Source organism: Sardina pilchardus, chromosome 21, assembly GCF_963854185.1.
Source record: "Sardina pilchardus chromosome 21, fSarPil1.1, whole genome shotgun sequence".
NCBI lineage: Eukaryota > Metazoa > Chordata > Actinopteri > Clupeiformes > Clupeidae > Sardina > Sardina pilchardus.
Genome location: NC_085014.1, coordinates 28,992,430 through 29,011,457, shown reverse-complemented (window position 1 = coordinate 29,011,457; position 19,028 = coordinate 28,992,430). Strand labels below are relative to the sequence as shown.

At 43.7% G+C, this 19,028-nt stretch overlaps 1 protein-coding gene across 1 annotated transcript in view; it reads left to right on the top strand.

The window, feature by feature from the left end:
- Positions 1-19,028, top strand: part of LOC134068639 (A disintegrin and metalloproteinase with thrombospondin motifs 2-like) — a 146,208-nt gene that overhangs the window by 94,491 nt on the left and 32,689 nt on the right. Inside the window, exon 4 of the mRNA XM_062524324.1 lies at positions 12,866-13,065. Within this exon, the coding sequence (XP_062380308.1) occupies positions 12,866-13,065 (200 nt within the window). The remainder of the gene's footprint in view (positions 1-12,865; positions 13,066-19,028) is intronic.

Sequence of the window (19,028 nt, the reverse complement as noted above, 5' to 3'; positions counted from 1 at the left end):
CATCATGAGAGTGATAGAAAATCATTAGAGGCAGATTCCATATTCTCTCATTAGTTGTCTTGGCAGTCTGTTCGCAGTGGCCATTATTGATGTTGTCATGACATCCCTGTGCATTTTGGAGGCTAGAACTGCCTTGGTTCTATATTTGGATGTTTTGCAAGTCCATAGCAACATGTGAAATCTGTTTGTGTCTGTGCAAAGTCACAGGAGTAATCTAATCCGTGTTTAAACCCCTAACATAATCAATTTGATTGTTCTTTTAGCAGGTGCCATCAACATGGCAATGTGTTCCTTCATTCCACATATTTTCAGAATGGTTTATGGTTGTGGTTATGGTTATGGTTATGCTACTTGACAGATGCCTTTGTCCAAAGCGACATACAAACAAAAACAATACAATAATTAATTTTGCAGTGAACAAATTAAAAAAGTTGGTCAGACTATAGAATAGCAATAGAAACAATAAATAATATCAATATAAGCAAATCTAATGAAAATACAAAAATAGATTATGGGAGAATAGTAAATAAACAATCAATTAATAATATAAATATAATAGCAATGAAATGGAATGTTAAGCAATAATAAAACAACAATGTCAATCAGTGGCCTAATGAAAACAAAACAACACTATATTATACAAACCATAATCATAAGAAGCGCTTAATAGACTAAGATCCAAAACTATTGTTGGAACTGGGTAACTAATTCCACCAACATGGAGCCACAGATGAAAAAATCTTGAATTTGTTTATAGCTGGTCGACACAGCAGACACTCATCAGAAGACTGTAGTTTATATTAGTAATATCTCCTAGACTATTGTATGAAGTAATACAGCAAGGTGCTATGCAATTAGATGTGATTGTGATAAGTCTTGTGGTCATTCAAAATCAAACCTGCTCTGAAACGAAAGTTTGCATTTGCCCACAGTATGCAAAGGCCTTGATATTAGCAGTACCAACAGTTTCACTGCTGAACTACAGTAAACAGTAAAGTATTGCTGACTAGTATGGTCCCTTTCTTAAGATGACACCTTCAACATTGTCGCTCATTTCTCTGGGTTTGGCTGCATTCAAATTTAACAAATGGCTCCTTAGGTGAAAAATAATTAACCATAGATTTTAGATTTCCAAAATCCTATTTTTGTGTGCAGCTGCAGCTGTAAGGCAGGTTTCCCACTATCAATCAATCTTAGCAGTTACTGTATGAGTGTCCTCTATGACTGATCTTACAAATGTTTGTCCCAGACACGCTTGTAGCATGTACACACGTTCTTTTAACAAAGCCACTGCTGTTGGTGGTATTTCCAGTGTTATTGGCTGTTATAGCTTGTTAGCTTGTTGGTGCCTGTTAAACATGAATTTTACTTTACTGCAATTTGTTTGACCTATAACAGGTGTTTCAATATGCTACAGTAGGTTACAATATTTTGTGTTACAATATGCTGATTCATTGTAATATTATAGTTGGTCAAGACCACCAAAGGAATATTAGAGTTTTAGAATGTTTGTAGCAGTAATTTATTTGTTTCCTTTAAAGGTGAAACATTACCAAGGGTGTAACATTAGAATTACAGCGTTAAAATATTATTGTTGGCAATAAATTGCTGCCACGTTATTTATTGGACTGTAATGAAAATGTGTTTATGTGATTAGTTTAATCAAACTGTACATAACTTGAGATGACCATAATTACAAAGACTTGTAGAATAACCAAGACAGCACTGTACACCAATCCTTTCTTATTTATGTTATTTCAGTTTGCACATTTGCACATATGTGACCTATTTCAGCACAGTGATATTTTGTGAATGCAGCACTGATTGAATGTGTGCAGAGTTCTAAGCTATGGTGCGTTGCGAGTGTCATCATATTCATGGAAGGCTTGCTTAGTGCACTCCTCATCTAAAGAGAGGCCTCGCACTGTCATCCTGTACAGCCATAACTTTAGAAATGAACTGCTTTATATTCAGGATTCTTTACGCCTAATGTTCTGTCTTTATCTTGCTCTCCTAAATCCATCTCATTTCTCTCCCCTTGTGTTTTGGTATGGTGGGCTTTTCTTTTCCCCTTCTCTACTGTGCTCCCTCTGTCACACACACACACACACACACACACACACACACACACACACACACATATGGAATTAGAGGGCATTACCTGTGCACTGAAGCGAGGAGAATTGAATAATGCTTAGTGTCGTGTTCAAATTGGGAAGGAGAAAAATAACCCTCTTTAAAGACTGTTATTAATTTTCATCAGGGAGAGATAAAGTTTTGTTATTTCCTCTCTTCTGTTCCATATTAAATGCTAAATTGGGACAAACTGCTGCTCAGTAATATTTTCCTTAGCTAGTTCCTGTACTGACTAAATTTGTGACATGCTTTTGAGCTTATGGGGTAGGACATGATGTAATAATTCATGTGTCCAGGGGGTTTTTTTTTACTATTTTTTTTTTACAGTGATCTCTTTCTGACAGATACACAGAGCCTGCCATGCACAGTTAAGCATATCAGTAAGGCCTGCTCCAATCACTTTTTCTATAAACTTGCAAGACTTTCCATTGTGGACGTTCACTTTTATGTAACACAAAATGACCAGCTCCTTTAGTAGCTAATTGCATTCTATTTTGACAGTGGATTTCAGTTCCAATCACAACACTTACCGAATACACACTGACATTCTCAGAAGTTTCGTGCTGTTTTCATGAACTGTGCTTTTCTTGCAACAGTGTCATTTTATCACTTCAGTGCAAGTATATCATACATATGCTTTTGTAAATCAAATGGTGTTTAGATGATTCCAAATGACTACAGTATATCTGTGTAGTTTGTACTGAATACTGTACGTTGACTATGACTATTGAAGAGGGCATATGGCATTGTTGGGAACACAGATATTAGTGGTAATTCATAAGCGTCTCTCAAGACAGTGGGCGACCCTGGTGTATGACTCAAATGGTAATGTGAGAGAATGTGCCAAGATAAGGCATGAACTGGTAATCCAGACACAAAACTCTGACCTTTGAGTGTCTGTGTGTGTGTGTGTATGTGTGTGTGTGTGTGTGTGTGTGTGTGTGTGTGTGTGTGTGTGTGTGTGTGTGTGTGTGTGTGTGTGTGTGTGTGTGTGTGTGTGTGTGTGTGTGTGTGTGTGTGTGCGTGCGTGCGTGCGTGTGTGTGTGAGAGAGAGAGAGAGAGAGATTAATTAAAATAGCATGAGACCCCGTATTCGTTTCATATCTATATGTTTCTGTGATGGAGCTGTACAGTATATTAGTATATAGAGTCTGGAGAGCATAACACAACATTATGAATAGTTTCATTTTGCTTGAGATTGTGTAATTAGACTAAATGACAGATATATTCCATAAATCAAAGAATGGTAAACCCCGCTCCCCTGTGGCTGTGCACAGCTGAGGGCTGACGGGAGCTGCAGGAGAGAGAGCAGATTTGCATACATATTGCTTCACCCGCTCCTTACCTATGACCCACCAACACTCCACAAGCTGTGCATTTCCTGCTTACAGGAACACCCAATGAAATTAAGATCAACAAAAACATGCAAATAAGAGCAGAACACATCAAAGAAATGGAAACATTTCTTCCAAAGATTTAAAGATTTAAATGTATGTTTCTTCTTGACCTATGTTGTTGCTGTATTGATTTTCGAACAAGACAGCGTGTAGTGAGCATACTTTTACCAGGGTGTGCATCTGTGCATGTGTCTGTTCTGCCATCCTCATTCTTACATTGGCATTGTGTGATGAGGAAGAGGGTTGTGCATGCACACTAATAATTCACAATATCACAATTCCAGGACCAGATTAGCAATGGAAAGGAAATTTGATCCAACCACTGAAATCATTGACTTGAGATTTATTGGCTCTACATTTACAAGTGCACTGATAAGAGCTTCCTACATGCAGTATAGTGTACATAGTGCTACATAGTGTGCAAGACAATTCATTCATGGCCTGCATCTGGCCTATGTACCCTGTCAAGTGCACATAAAGTCTCATACAATCTTCAGTGTGCGCTTTGGTCATTTAGAGCTCTTTTTGATCTGAAGTGTCCAGTTGAAGTGCATTTAGGGTGTGTGCTGTCCTCTTTGGCCAATCTGATGGCAAAATAAGAGATTAGATGCCAGCCACATGGTTCAAAGGAGTTGATTGTTTCTTTGTATACTAATCACAGGTGTGATGTGGGCTTAACATCAAATACAGCCTACTTCCTTTAAGAGTCAGGAGTGTGTGTACCGTGGTGCCATGCTATGAAGATGATGAGTAAACACATCTCTGTAGAAGCAATCTGCTTGCACATGTGACCGTCTCTGCAAAAGCAGGTTTCCACCAAACCTTGCTTGCTTTGGGTGTGTGACTAGCAGAGTACACACATGTCTCTTACCCCAATTACATTCAAATGACTGAATCAAATCCTGAGGACATTCATCCAAGCACACCAGCACAGTGCCGTTGTGTTACCAGGGTCTGGCCACTAGGCAGATCACAGCTAGCCTTCTTGACAGTGAGTTCTCAAAATAACAGTGAACTGTACATTTCACATTAGACCAGGTTTTTCTTAGGCAATGTGTGATCAATGCACTTCACCACACCATGCCTTTTTGACCTACATACCTGTATGTGCGCAAGTTAATTTGCTATTTAGACAATGTCATGATGAGGAGTATGCTGGCCACAAACTAGTAAAGGCAGTTATGTTGCGCCTGGCCCTGTGATGTGATGTGCTATGAGACAGGCCCCTCTGATGTGCTGTGAGACAGGCCCTAGGTGCTGTTTGTCATTCTGTTGTTTCTTTACTATTTCCCATTCTCATTTTCCTTCCCTTTGATTATATTAATTCACTCGTTGTATTGTCCTGCCCTTTCACAGCACTGTAATTCACCTTTGAACCAGTACAGCTTGTTTGTTGGATTTGACTGAGAGAGAGAGAGAGAGAGGGAGGGAGGAGGGAGGGAGGGAGGGAGAGAGAGAGAGAGAGAGAGAGAGAGAAAGAAAGAGAGACAGAGGGAGGGAGGGAGGGAGGCATAGAGAGAGAGGGGGAGATAGAAAGAGAGAGAGAGAGAGGCAGAGAGAAGAGAGAGAAATGTGTGAGGTTTCATAATTAATTGAATGTGAGCGCTAGAGCAAGTGGACTCCCAAGTTATTGTACTAAGATATACCACCATTGGTCTGTGTGAGATGCTGTTGACCGTATTGTACGTTGGGCTCCTTAGTGTTACGTGTTGGGCAGACTGGACTGCACTGGACTGGACTGCCCCACACTTCACAATGCTCCTCTTGCCCCCTTAATATGGAGATTGGTGACATTTTTAACTTGGCGTCAGCTGATATTGATTTTTGTTCCCTTTATAAATAACAAGTATTTGCGCCACCTTAGGGTATTTGTGTTGCAACCACACAAGTGTGTGTGTGTGTGTGTGTGTGTGTATGTGTGTGTACATCTGTGTGTTTGAGAAAATGTGTGTGTGTCAAGAATGTGCTTAAAGTCGGCACAATTTGAGAACACTCCCAGGGGGGTCTCTGTTTTATCGACCAATGGCATAAGAGCTGCCGCTCTCTCCCTCCCTTGTCCTATATTCTTTACATCCTGGACATACTGCTGCTGTATCACTCCTGTTACTCCACTATACATCCTGGACATACTGCTGCTCTATCACTCCTGTTACTCCACTATATATACGTCCTGGACATACTGCTGCTCTATCACTCCTGTTACTCCACTATACGTCCTGGACATACTGCTGCTCTATCACTCCTGTTACTCCACTATACTGTATGTCCTAGACATACTGCTGCTCTATCACTCCTGTTACTCCACTATATATATGTCCTGGACATACTGCTGCTCTATCACTCCTGTTACTCCACTAGATCTGCATGCCTCTTCCAGAGAGCATCAGCGTGTCCGTAGCTGCATCTGCAGTTTGCGCATGTGTAGATATGTATTTCATTGTTTCATTTCTCTGCTGTGTTTCTCCATCTCCATGGAATGATGCATCTGATGTCTGTGTCCTTCTCCATGACTGAGATGCATGTGTGTCCTCCTTTGAGAGAGGCTCCATGGGGAGCAGGCCCATTCCCCTGGTGCTTGGTGACAGGCCCTTTGGAGAGCGTATGTTCAGCGTGCCATCATCACCCGAGGCGCTGACCCTGTCTTGTCACAGGTAAACAAATGTGCTGTGGCGGTGTGTGTAGCACTGCACATATTCTCGCCACTACGCCTCCATCCCTGTGTAGAAATGGCTCTGACTCACAGGGAGAGTCAGCAGGGTCTGACCAGGACCCTCACCTCTGCCTGTCCCTGGAGAGGTTCACCTTCCTTGGGTCAGTAGATCAATGCTCTGACCCTCCCCCATCCACTTACGCGGAGGCGAGGACATGATTCTGTCAGCAGAGGTTGTAGTTCTGTTCTGGTGTCTCAAACAGTGAGCAGTAAAATAAAGAGGTGTTTTCAATTAAGAGGTAGCTGGAAAATTGCCATTGAATAGGCTATGAAAACCTGTACTTGGCAGTCTCTCTAACTCTCTGCACGTATATGCCCCCCCCCCCCCCCCCCCCCCCCCCCCACACACACACACACACACACACACAGTAACTGGCGCTGCTTGCTCTGCATCCTTCCTCTCTCAGCAGACGGGAATAAGGGGGCGAAGAATTTGCTACTGACCTATGAGATCTGCTGGTGTCTGGTGGAGAGAGACTGCTTGGATTCTTCTCAGATCTTGCTTTGAGGGGGTGGCACAATGTGTTTGCCTTCACTAGCTGGCAACCAAGCGGAGGAAGGAAAAAAAGTGATGTGTTTTCATTTTTATTTTATAAGAGCGCTCTTATGAAATTTCTCCCCTGTGGAGCCTCATAGCATACGAGAGGAAGACAACAGGAACACACAGGCTGTGCTGAAGGAAGCCTGTCACTTAACCTATCATGGAAATAGCATTTTAGATCCTTGCCAACCCTCATGTAATTGCTGTGAGGTGGTAAGTCACATCCTGATGTTTCTTCTGAACATGCATCATTACCTGATGTTCTGTATGAACATGACATGAATTGATTTTGCACAGGAGAGGTAAATAACCATAACCAATTCCCCATGTACTCTTAGTTAGGCATAAGCTTATGTTTGCTTTGACATCAGCAGGATCTCAATATCTTTCCAAGGTTCAAAAGCGCTGTTGTGGCAAGTTGCCTGTATAACGTCATAAGAAACTGTATTGGTTTTGGAACAGTAGTGGACTATGGAATGTGTTATGGAAGTACTGCACTAACGGACAGTGTAATCCCTTGTGATATATAGTTGACTTATGTAAGCAACTTTGGACAACAGTGTCTGCCAAATCAATACGTGTAAACAAAAATGCCACTCCTTGTAGGAGAACATAAGTGTACCCAAATGATTCATCTCATCTGTTGACTCAAGTGTTTTAGCTATGGAGAAAGCTCACTCAGGGCAGGTGACTATAACTGCTACCATTTGAACCCACTTAAAAGGGGCATATTTATGAAGGGTAGACATTCCTAAACACACACATTCCTGAACACACAGAGTTTTTATTGCATTTACCCTCTAATGCCACATGGTAACGCTCACCTTTGACCTTTTCCACTCTGACCCTTGGATGCCAGGGGTCACCAGCTGGATATTCCCATGAGCAGGTGTGTTAAATGTTTTTTTTGTTATTTATGAAGTTTCATTTGGTGTCTCAGTGTGGAAGATGTTTATCCATGTTCAAAGATTGTAAAGCCCTATTCAGAGAGGATTAGTTTGATATGAGGCGTTGGAGTAATGTCATTTTACCACTAGACATCTGTAATTTATGGCCAATTTGCACAAGATAAGAAATCTTGGTAAAAATGACACAGATTGGAGTGGCTACTTGATGTACAGTACACATCCTCGCCCCATTGAATGGCAGTAGTTTGGGATCTTGGAAGCTGTCTTGATGCTGACTGAAAACTAAAGGGGAATAAATATGCATTAACTTTACTTGATAAAAAAAAAAGTTTTGCCTCCATACAACTCCTCATATGATGAAAGACTCACGTGCCTGTCTATTTGCACAGGATTAGTATAACCTGAGGTTATGTCTAAGGTGTGTTTAAAGGTAAAACTACACTATATGAACTGGGAATTTCTGGGAAAGCTCTTGACTGGTTCAAGTCTTACCTTAAAGGGCGTTCTTTTAGCGTGTCTTGGCAGGGACAGATATCAAAGTCTCATGACCTCACTACAGGAGTCCCCCAAGGATCAGTATTAGGGCCCCTCCTTTTCTCTATTTACACCACTTCTTTAGGTGGGATTATTCGCTCTCATGGATTTGAATATCATTGCTATGCGGACGACACTCAACTTTTCCTATCCTTCCCACCTGAGGACTCTAGTGTTTCCCATCGGATCTCTGCATGCCTGAAGGACATTTCAATCTGGATGAAGGATCAGCACCTTCAGCTTAATCTTTCCAAAACTGAGCTCTTGGTGTTTCCAGCAAAAACAGCTATTCCCCAACAGATCAATATCCAGCTTGATTCATCCTCACTGACTCCAACCAGATCGGCACGTAACTTGGGTGTCATAATTGATGACCAACTTACTTTCTCTGAGCATGTTGCCTCAATTGCAAAGTCATGTCGGTATACCCTGTACAACATTAGGAAGATCAGACCTTATCTGACACAAGATTCCACTCAGCTTCTTGTACAGGCAATGGTTATCTCCAAGCTGGACTACTGTAATTCTCTGTTAGCTGGCCTACCTGCTTGTGTATTAAGACCACTACAGTTGATTCAGAATGCTGCAGCACGACTGGTCTTCAATCAGCCAAAGAGGACACATGTAACCCCTCTCCTAGTTACTCTCCACTGGCTCCCTATAGTAGCCAGAATTAAATTTAAATCTCTCACTCTGGCCTATAGGACACTGACTGGATCTGCTCCCAGCTACTTCAGTTCTTTAATCACGATGTACATTCCCAACCGCCCATTGCGATCTTCTGAGGAGCGTCTGTTATGTCGACCAACCATACATGCTAGGTCAAATTGTAGATCCTATTCTTCAGTGGTTCCGTGTTGGTGGAATGAGTTGCCCAGTGCTCTCCGTTCCAGCAACAGCTTTGGATCTTTTAAGAGGGGTCTTAAGGCATATTTATTTAATATGCACTTAGTCCTTTGAGTTTGTGATGTGTTATGGTTTGTATAATGTATTGTTTTGTTATAATTTGTCTATTGATAGAATTTGAAATTTATTTTGCTATTGTCCTTAAATTTAGCCATACCATGCTTTAGTTATTATTATTATATATAATTAACTGAGTGACTTATTTGATTGCTATTCTCATTTCACTGTTTTATTTCTCATTAGGTTAGTGCTTAAAATTATTGTTTTACTGATAATATTACTATTCTCCCTAGTTTGTAATTGTTCACTGTTAATTTAATTTGTATTGTTATTTATTTGTATGTCGCTTTGGACAAAGGCGTCTGCTAAATAACCATAGCCATAGCCATAGCCATAGCCATAAAAGAGCCATGTATTTGCAGTCCGTAAAAATGAGTGAAAGTGCTCGTTCAGATAGGACTGAAATGCAACATGTAAGCTGCTGGTAATTTTCCTTGTATCACTGATATCTGGAGACTGTGGGCAATCCAGAAACAGCCTTTATTCTTTCAATAATGTGCATCAAGGGATAGAAACAAGCTTCACCAAGGATTCGCCCGTATCTCTAACTAAACAAGGAAATAGCCGAAACTTAAGTATGTTACAAACGGGGTGTGTGACCTCTTGTTCCAACTTTGTATGAGTATGGAGAAGATACAGATCACAAGGCCTGGTCCAATTAGAGGGTGCCTAATCAGGCGGGCCCTGCCGTGGACCTGGCCAAACGCTATGTTAAAAGAATGCTTTCTGAGTACTTGGAGCTACAGTATAAACGGCAATGGGAAGATGTGAAAGCCCCTCCACTCACCTACAGCACACCTACAGTAGTATCTATAGACTAAGACACCCCTGGGAGTGAACAGAGGTGCACATACAGGCTTCCATTTGATCCTAAATCTAAATCTAGAGAACGTATCATAGGCAAGAGATACAATTGAGTGTAAAATAACAAATGAACTATGAATATACAGTATGCACATAAAGCAACTGATCCACAACTCTTTCAAAGCCAATCTAATATATGTCCAATTGTACAGTGTCTGCCAGATGTGTGAGGTGAACTGTACAGCATTGTTTCTCTGTCGTTGTACTCTGCTCTCTACGCTACAAATAGCTCCTCAGCAGTGTGCTATCACTGTCTTTGTGACTGGCAGAGAAATAGCCAGTGCTTGACTTCACAGAGATAACCTGTTCTGTACAAATGAATGCCCTTACACTGTAGTGTATCGTGTTTCTGAAGCCATGCCATTGCTTACGGCAGCAGGGACTTGCTTCCCTTATTCCACAGGTAGAGTTGTACATCATAGATCATCCTCAGCAGGGCGCCAGCTTAAGAGTAACCTTGGCCTCACATCCCATCTCCCCTGAGAGCAGGTTGAGAGACAACACATTCAGACAGAGGTCAGCTGAACCATAGAGCCACTGGAAGAAAGCTGGTGTTGTGTCGGTACAGAATACCCTGTAATGCACAGCACAGAATGCTCTGTAAGCCACAGAACCAGGGAAGCTGTATATTCTAAACCTCATCTTATAGAACTCCGCCGCCGTCTGCAGTTGCAAAATATTTGTGTCCGCCTCCCTCTCCCCGGATTCTCCCCTCCCCACTCTAGCGCTACTCTCCCTTTGTTCCATGGACTCGTAGACATTCTTGACATTTGCAAAGGTTGAAAGACAAAGTACCTTTGTATCCTAATAAGGGTGAGCGCCAGCTGAATATGAATTGTGGGGAGACGCAGGGGCAGACGGGAGGCCACTTGTCCCTGGCAGACAGGTGAAGGGTGGGGCATGGCGCCGGGTGCCTAATGACAGCAGCGCCAGCGCCAGAGAGAGGAGGAGCACGCTGATCAAATGTGCGCTGCAACAACTGTGACATAGTTGTCAAACAGTCTTAAGACGAGACTCTCGCACAAACACACACCATTACATAACTTCACAGAGTGTAGCCCACACATATAGAGGGATGCACCAAGAGCGTGTGGTGCTGTTATACCCCCATGTGGAAATGGCACACCGCTGGGCTAGTGCATCTGGGAGGGGAGAACAGAGCGTGGTAGGAAATTGTGAGTTTAATATTAGTTACTATTTTACATTATTGGATGTTTCAGGTATTCAGACTCTGTGGTTTAGGAGTCTTTGAGAATGGAATGGCAGTCGGGAAGTTAAGCATAGTGTACAAGGTTGGCAAAAGCACTAAATGCACTAGACATGTTTGTTCCATCCTGAGTAACATAACCACATACTTAAAATAAAACTACACGTTTTTAATTTGTAAAATCATCTGGACAAAAGAAGATCACAGAACATACTAGATTCTATTTTGGTAACAGATGTCCTCCAGTAGGTCATTCAAAACAGATGGTAGCATATTACATCCGTTTATTTTGGCCTAAGTCTGATTATCCCTTTTTTCCTCCTGTCATTTGGACAATTTCTTAGACACATCGCCTAAAATAATACTTTGCAGTTGCAATATTATCACAAAAATATATTGAACAAGGAAAGACAACACTGCTGGGAGCTGTGAAGGGCGGTCCTCACCTTCCCGCACGCCATTAGTGTTTCTTACCCTGACAGTTGTGCCTGAGACTGTGGCCAAGATCCTGACTCTGAGCCTGATCTTCCAATAAGGAAGTTAGTGCTGAGCCAATATTAGCCCAGCTGAGCGTTGTTTCACCCATGAGCGGGTTGCCACGGAAACATTACATAAGAGGAGCAGGAAGGACATCCCTTGCTGATTGGGTGATGGTAGACTGGGTGGCAGATCTTCCCAGCCTCAAGACGCTTTGGTCTGTGTAGCTGAAGCTGTCAGGTAACAGCTAGTGCCAGTCTTGTGCTCTCCCCCATCACATCACATTGCCTCCTCTTATGGAGAATAGGTGCATAAAGCAGAGTTCTACTCGCCTACTTCTGGCGGCCATGTGTCTCTTGCATGGCTGCATATTATCTCTGCCCTTTAGGATCGTTGGTATTTTACAATTGGGATTGTAAAATGGACTGATTTAGCAACATGATACAGGGTTTACTATCTTAGATAAACTAAAACAGATGCACTTGCAGCACCAGAGCACAGTAGGAGATTGTTTTTCAGTTCACTCTACACTTAAACTTAAACTAATAATATTAATAATAATGATAATAAAAAAACATGTTCACAGGTTTCAGAGTATCTTAGTGTTTTTTTCCTATGAATGTCATACCGTAATTTCCCGACTATTAGCCGCGGCTTATGCATAGATTTTGCAAAGTTTCTTCAGCTTTGAGGTTAATACAGGGGGGCAGTTAATATGGTGTTGGTATGGTTTTGTTTCTTTTAACTTGCATAAAACACTATCCTGCGGCTTATACACAATGCGGCTTATATGCGGGAAATTACTGTACTTTCTTGATAGATATTGAGATATTTTCACCACTGTTCTGCAAATGTATCACATTATGTTGTGCATAATTTAATTTAGTATAAATTGTATCCATGTGTGATTTCCCACCAGGTATCTAATGTATTTGTATTAGTTATGGACGCGCTACAGGACCAGTTCACCAAAACTCTCCCATTCTTTCAGGCTCCCTCAGGTCTACAGTAACAAGTGCTCTCCAGAGACGGAGCTCCTAGTGTCCTGTAGTTAGTGCACCATATGACGGCTTCTCCAGCTGGCCCACTGGGGTCTCACGGTGCTGTCCTGTGTGTTGTTGGCAGGTGCCGCTCTGGACGGTCTGATGGACCTTGAGACGCTGTACCGCGGAGTGGAGCAGAATGTGAACCAGAGCCGCAGGGCGCGCAGACAGGCTCAGGACGGAGACTACAACATTGAGGTCATGCTTGGAGTGGACAACTCTGTGGAGCAGTTCCATGGCCATGAGCACGTCCAGATGTATCTGCTCACGCTCATGAATATTGTAAGTATGGCAGCATTCTGCACTGGCAAGGTTATGTGGGGGTTTGTTTGCAGCAAAGCCTGGAACACTTATGGGTTTGTGCTGATGCTAGAGGATGTTGCACAATGCTACAGCAGAATCTGATAAGTTGTGATGATTTCAGGAAATATTTCCCTGCTGTGTTTGAAAGTGCTGTAGCTCAAATGAATGTGACCTAGAGTCAAGCATAAACATTAGCATTGATCAACCCCCTTTGTGTTCCCCTAGTCCACTGACATTCGACTTCCATTTATCTCAATGGTTAATGTACAATTTTTTAAGATTCAATGTTTTTAGTAAGAATAGAAGTTCTTATCTTGCCAGCTGTAGCCATCCTGTCTGTGGTGACGTAGTGTGTATGTGGAGTGTGTGTGGCCTGTCTGTGTGCACGTATGGCATGGCATGAGGACAGTGACAATGAGGCAAGGACAATATTCTTGAGGACACAACAGAGTGCTTAGCTGGGCCGTGACCCTCCGGCAGTCCTTTAATCTAGGAAAATTAAACCTGCTGAGCGAGAGAGCCAGCGCGAGAGAGAGAGGGAGAGATCAAGGGGGTGGGGAAAATAGGATTAAGAGTATGACATATTGTGCCTCTATTAACCTGTAGCCTGCAATGATAAAGAGAAAGATGGAGGAGGCGATATCAAGAGGGGAAAGCTGCAGCCTACAGTACAAGTTTCAATCTTTCTAATGCATCTGCGTTCCCTTTTTTCTGTGTTCATGTCTTGGTAAGTTGGACGGTTCGGAGTGAATATCCACAGCACACGCACTCTCCAAAAGGAGGGAAAGGGTATTTCCATGCTGCATTGTGCATAAATTACTGAACATCAGATAAACAGAGATAAATAAATAAACATACTCGCTCTCCCACGCGTTCCATCTGAAAGTTTGCTCCTTCGCTTTAGGAGGAGAGAGCTCCTGTCTCTCTGTTGGGAGGGAGAGAGTAAAGGAGGGACAGGTGATGTGCTGAAGCGCAGACTGGAGTTGGTTCCAGCGCTCAGAGGCTTGTGTGCTCACTAGTCACTTCTAGCCGGGTTGTATGGATAGCTTAGCTGCATTTACTCAGGAGTGTGTATATCCTTTAATATTTGACTTGAGTTGTGTGCTAGCCAATTTGCCTTCCAAGTAATACTGACGGAGAGTATGAGTTAGTGCTTGAATCTTTTGAATGGTTTTTATTCGCACTGATTGAGCAAATTGTGACGTGTTAATGATATCAGAGGACTATTTGTGAATTGATTTGATTCCCCTCTGACTTGAGAAGCAGAGCGCTGCCGCGTGGCTCCATTACTGCTGTCAAAACCTTCTGCCTGACAACAGTGAAGCCTCCTGGGAGCACGGAGCAGTTCGCAACCAACAGAGCAGGCACCAGTCAAAGCCAGGAGCATGTGATATCCAGCATGGCGGATTTCGCAATCAGAACAAGCCGCTGCTATGTTTGGTGTGCTACGCCGAGTGTTTGTCTGAAATCATTAAAATTCCGTAGTTAATGCTCCGACTACCATCTGGAAACACGCACACATACACACACACCCCCCCCCCCCCCCCACCCTTTTTGAAAGCACCTCAGGTAAACAATCAAAATAACTTGTTGCTCCAGAAAAGCATTTTCTCTGCTCTCCTCCCTCTTGGAGCTCTATTCGTCGGGGAATACTAAAGATAGCTTTTGAAGAGAGCGAGTGCTTTGTCTCCCTCACACTCCGCCTGTCTCCGTCTACCCTTGTAGTTCCTTGTCCTTATTGTCGCGCCTGATAGAAATTGATAGGTGTGGCTGTCACGGAGTTTGGCGTGGGGTTTTGTCTCTCAGTTTTGTTCACACTTTGCAGCAAAGAGGCCCAGGGGCTAGGAGACCTCGCTCTCTCCTCCTGCCTCTCTCACTACGGCTCTTCTGCTTAAAGGGTCATTCTGAGGTCGTTGCAGACAACGTGTGGGCGGCAGGGTGTTCTGTCTGCTGGACGTTGAGACCAAGACTGATGTCTGTGTTTGTCTGTTTGTCTGTGGGTTCATGTATGTGCGCGCCTGTTAGGGCCTGCCACTGTGCACATGGCCAGCATGTGCTGCACTAATGGTGGTGATCAATGGTCAGGAATGGCTATCGGTCTTCCAACTCCATGGAACAAACGGCTCTGTTTGTGAAGTGTGCGTCAGGCTCTGTGGGTGTGTTTATGTGAATGGGCTTGTGTGCCTGTCGGAGCTGATCTGCTGACCCTCATTGGCTTTCCAGATAGAACAGAGAGCGAAGCGCTCCAAAAGATGCACAAACACATTGATCGCTTTCTCAGATAGGTCCATGGGAAATGATAGGGAATCAATGGCCCAAGACTGGAATCAAAAGATGCCCAGACCTCCCGGCTCACAGGCCCCCTCCTCCGCACCTGTGCTCTCCCGTGGACGCGGCGCTGTGGTCAAGGGCAGGAGGCCGAGCGCAGCGCAGCGCAGGAGGAGCGGCTGATTTATGCCAGCCGTGCAGGGCTCTGGCAGCCTCCCTCGGAGGACCGCATGTTATTTAAAGTGAGGAATGGAGGAGGGCATGCCAGTCCTTCATACTGTACACAAAGCTGCATTGGGATGACCCAGAGTCCTGTTGCAGACACCACACTTGTTCTCCTTGGGTTTGTCGCTTTTGATGATTTTATTGGGATCTTTTGACCAATACTGTTAAGGTTTCTCCAAAAACAAGAAAAGCAACCCTGAGTGTGTTACAGCATGACAAAGTAGCCTAATTTTATTGCATATAAATTGTAAGACTGCTGTTTCAGGTGTTTTCAGGAGTTGTTTCATGAATGTAGGCCTATATATTGTGTAGGTTTTGTATAGTTCACCACTATGTTACCATGCTAAACAAAATGCTTCTTCAGAGGGAGGGAAAGTGTGTAAAGCAACATGCCATAATTGATATCACACACACAACCTAATACCCACACAAGACATAGCCACTGGGTAACATATTGTAGACCTTTTCACATTTTTAATTAGACACTGTGAGCCATTGACCAGGTTATTGTTTCTAGCCCACCTCCCCCTGGGAGCAATGCTGTGTGAAGGCCTTGAAGATGTGTGTACAGCACAGCTGGGTCATTATGTAATCAGCCTGGTGGAGCACCTTGTACCAGGGGGGGAAATGTCAGACAGGTAATGACAGTCCAAAATGTCAGGTGAAAATGGCAGTGATCTGTAATAAGACTGTGGGCAAACTTGACTCTGCTCGTGGAGGGGAGGGAGTGGAGTGAGTGAGTGAGGGGGTGGGGAGATGCATCCATATGGGGAATTGCTTGTCTAGCCTCGTGTTTGTGGCCAACAGGGGTTGCTATCTCAACGCTACAGCTAGGTGTGGAGGCTTACATCAGCGGTATGAGAGCACTGTGTTCTGTTGTGCTGGCGTGGTGCACACAAGCTCTCAGAGCCCTTGTGACTAGGGAGGGCAGTCTCGGAGTAACAGCGCGCTCATGAAAGTTGAGGATTAACTTGGAGTCAGCTAAGTGTTCTTGGGAGTGTGACCTGACTGTGTGAGCTTTCAGTTGGACGCCTGTGCTGCACACAGTGGCTGGCTCCAAAGTGATGGAACAGATGAAGCATTCTGACAGGAGTGAAAAGACACGCAAAGAGAGTGGCAATCAGGAGTTCCAGGGGAACGCTTTTCACTCTGGCAAAAAAAAAATGTACATCCTTGAATGATATGTTACCATAAAAACTATTCTCTTAAAACTTTCTTTTATTTAGCTTTCTTTTCTTTTTCTAACTTTTTATGTATTATAAAACCCGTAGCCACATGACACCGTTTTTTCAAAACAGAAGGAAGCATGAATGTCTGCGCAGACTTGGATGTGGGGATTTTTGATCCATCCAGTCTGATATGCACCTCCATTTCTCGGTGGCGTTCTCACACCCTCTCATCTCCTGTCTCCGTGTCTTCTTCCAGGCCTCCACAGCCCGAGCAGAGCAGAGCCGCTCCAGCGCCGGCCCCTGCTGCATTATTAATCTCGTATTAATGATTTTCTGACTCGCTGACCTCCAGGACTCCATTAGTTACCTGCAGGCTGAAACCTCACTGATGAAACCTCAGCCAGCATAGCACTCCTCACGAGGCCAGCGCTGGGGCAACACTAATGAGAGGTGCACTTTTAAAGGGAAACGAGGGGAACGACGGGAGTGGGGGAGGGGTGTGTGTGCGTGTCTGTGTGTGTGTGTGTGAGTGTGTGTGTGTGTGTGTGTGTCAGACGGAAAGACAAAAGGAGAGAGAATAGACACTGGGGGGGATGGGGAGAAGAGGGAACACACAGCCAAGGAGGTTATGGAGGAAAAAAAGAGAAATATGGTTTGAGGTTGAATAATAATGTGTGTGTGTGTGTAGGGTGGGGTGGGGTGGGTGGATGACTGTATGTGTGTCTCAGAGAGAGGGAGAGAGAAAGTATGTGTGTGTATGTATTCTGCATGTGTTGATGTGTCCATGTGACACTGTGTGGAGGCATCACATTAGATAAGGTGCTCTCTAAGCTCCAGTGGTCCAGGGGTGCAGCACATGTGGCTGGCTGCTGTTTCCTAACGCTCACCTCTGAAGTGGAGCTCAGCGTGAGCTGCAGAGCAGGCAGGCAGGCAGGGAGGGCCCGTGGCCTGTGTGTCCTGCTCATTAAGCTTGAGCACATTGTGCCAGGGTCACCTAGAAGTCAACTGTACCCTGACTGGGCTAGACCATTACCTTGGCAACACACTGCAATGGGGTACCACTGTAAAGTCTGCCAGGAGATATGGCTGCTTTTTTTTGCCTGGCTGCTCCGTGCGGTGGCCAGCATCTTGCTAGAGGGCTTTCTAATATACTTACATGTACTCTAAGTGCAAACAAGAACTGCCACTGTGATACCATTCAAACCATTCTCTTCACTTTTAAGGATGAAATTCCATGACTAGGATTTCTGTGGCATAATGCCGCGGTGGGACTGTCAAGACGGCGCATGACATTCATTAGGTGCGCTATTCACTTTGCAGCCGTTTGAAAAGGAGAGCTAGCAGACAGAGAGGCCTGCTAGCGGAATGGCTGGGAGGAGTGTAGTGGGGAGGCAGAGAGAAGCAGGTGGGGATGACACGGAGCCCCAAACCCATCTCCAATGTGATGGTTGCTAAGCAACCGGACTCAAGCTTTGATGGGAAAAGGATGAGAGACAAAAGAAGTTAGCTGGATGAAACATGAGGGAGTGCTGGAGGGATTCATTCCTCTCTATGACTATGACCATGTCAGGACTGTTGACCTTTATATTCGTTTTAAATACACACGCGCACACACACACACACACACACACACACACACACACACACACACACACACACACACACACACACACACACACACACACACACACACACACACACACACACACACACACACACACACACACACTGTGATTATTCTTACAACTTCCTGCAGTTTCCATATAAAGTACAATGGGGACATATGATATGTAGAGGTGTCTTTCATTACCACTGGATCTGCTCAGGCAGGATGATCAGGCCCTTTCTGTGAAGTCAAGCATTCTTGAATGCCTCTGTTTATTTGATCATTTAATAATGACTGCATAGCAGTAAATTATTCTGCTTGTTACCCAGTTTTTGTCTTATAAATAAATCAATCATTTGACTGGGGATATTAATTTGAAATGATTTTTATCACTCATGTAATAGCTTCCGCAGTAACTTAGTAGAACTTGGCATGTAGCAAGCACTCCTCTCTGCCAACATTCTAATAGATAAATCCGCAGTGTTCAATACAGTAACCGTAGCATATCTTACATGCAGAAAACAACACATCTAAATAGAGTTTTTCACACAGCTGTGTGATACATGAGGGATGTGTGCTATAGGATATTTGTTGCAGTTGTAAGGAACGTTCTGTGTCACTTCATCAAATGCATGCTTAACCATCTCAGATTACCCTGGAATTGTTAATGAAAA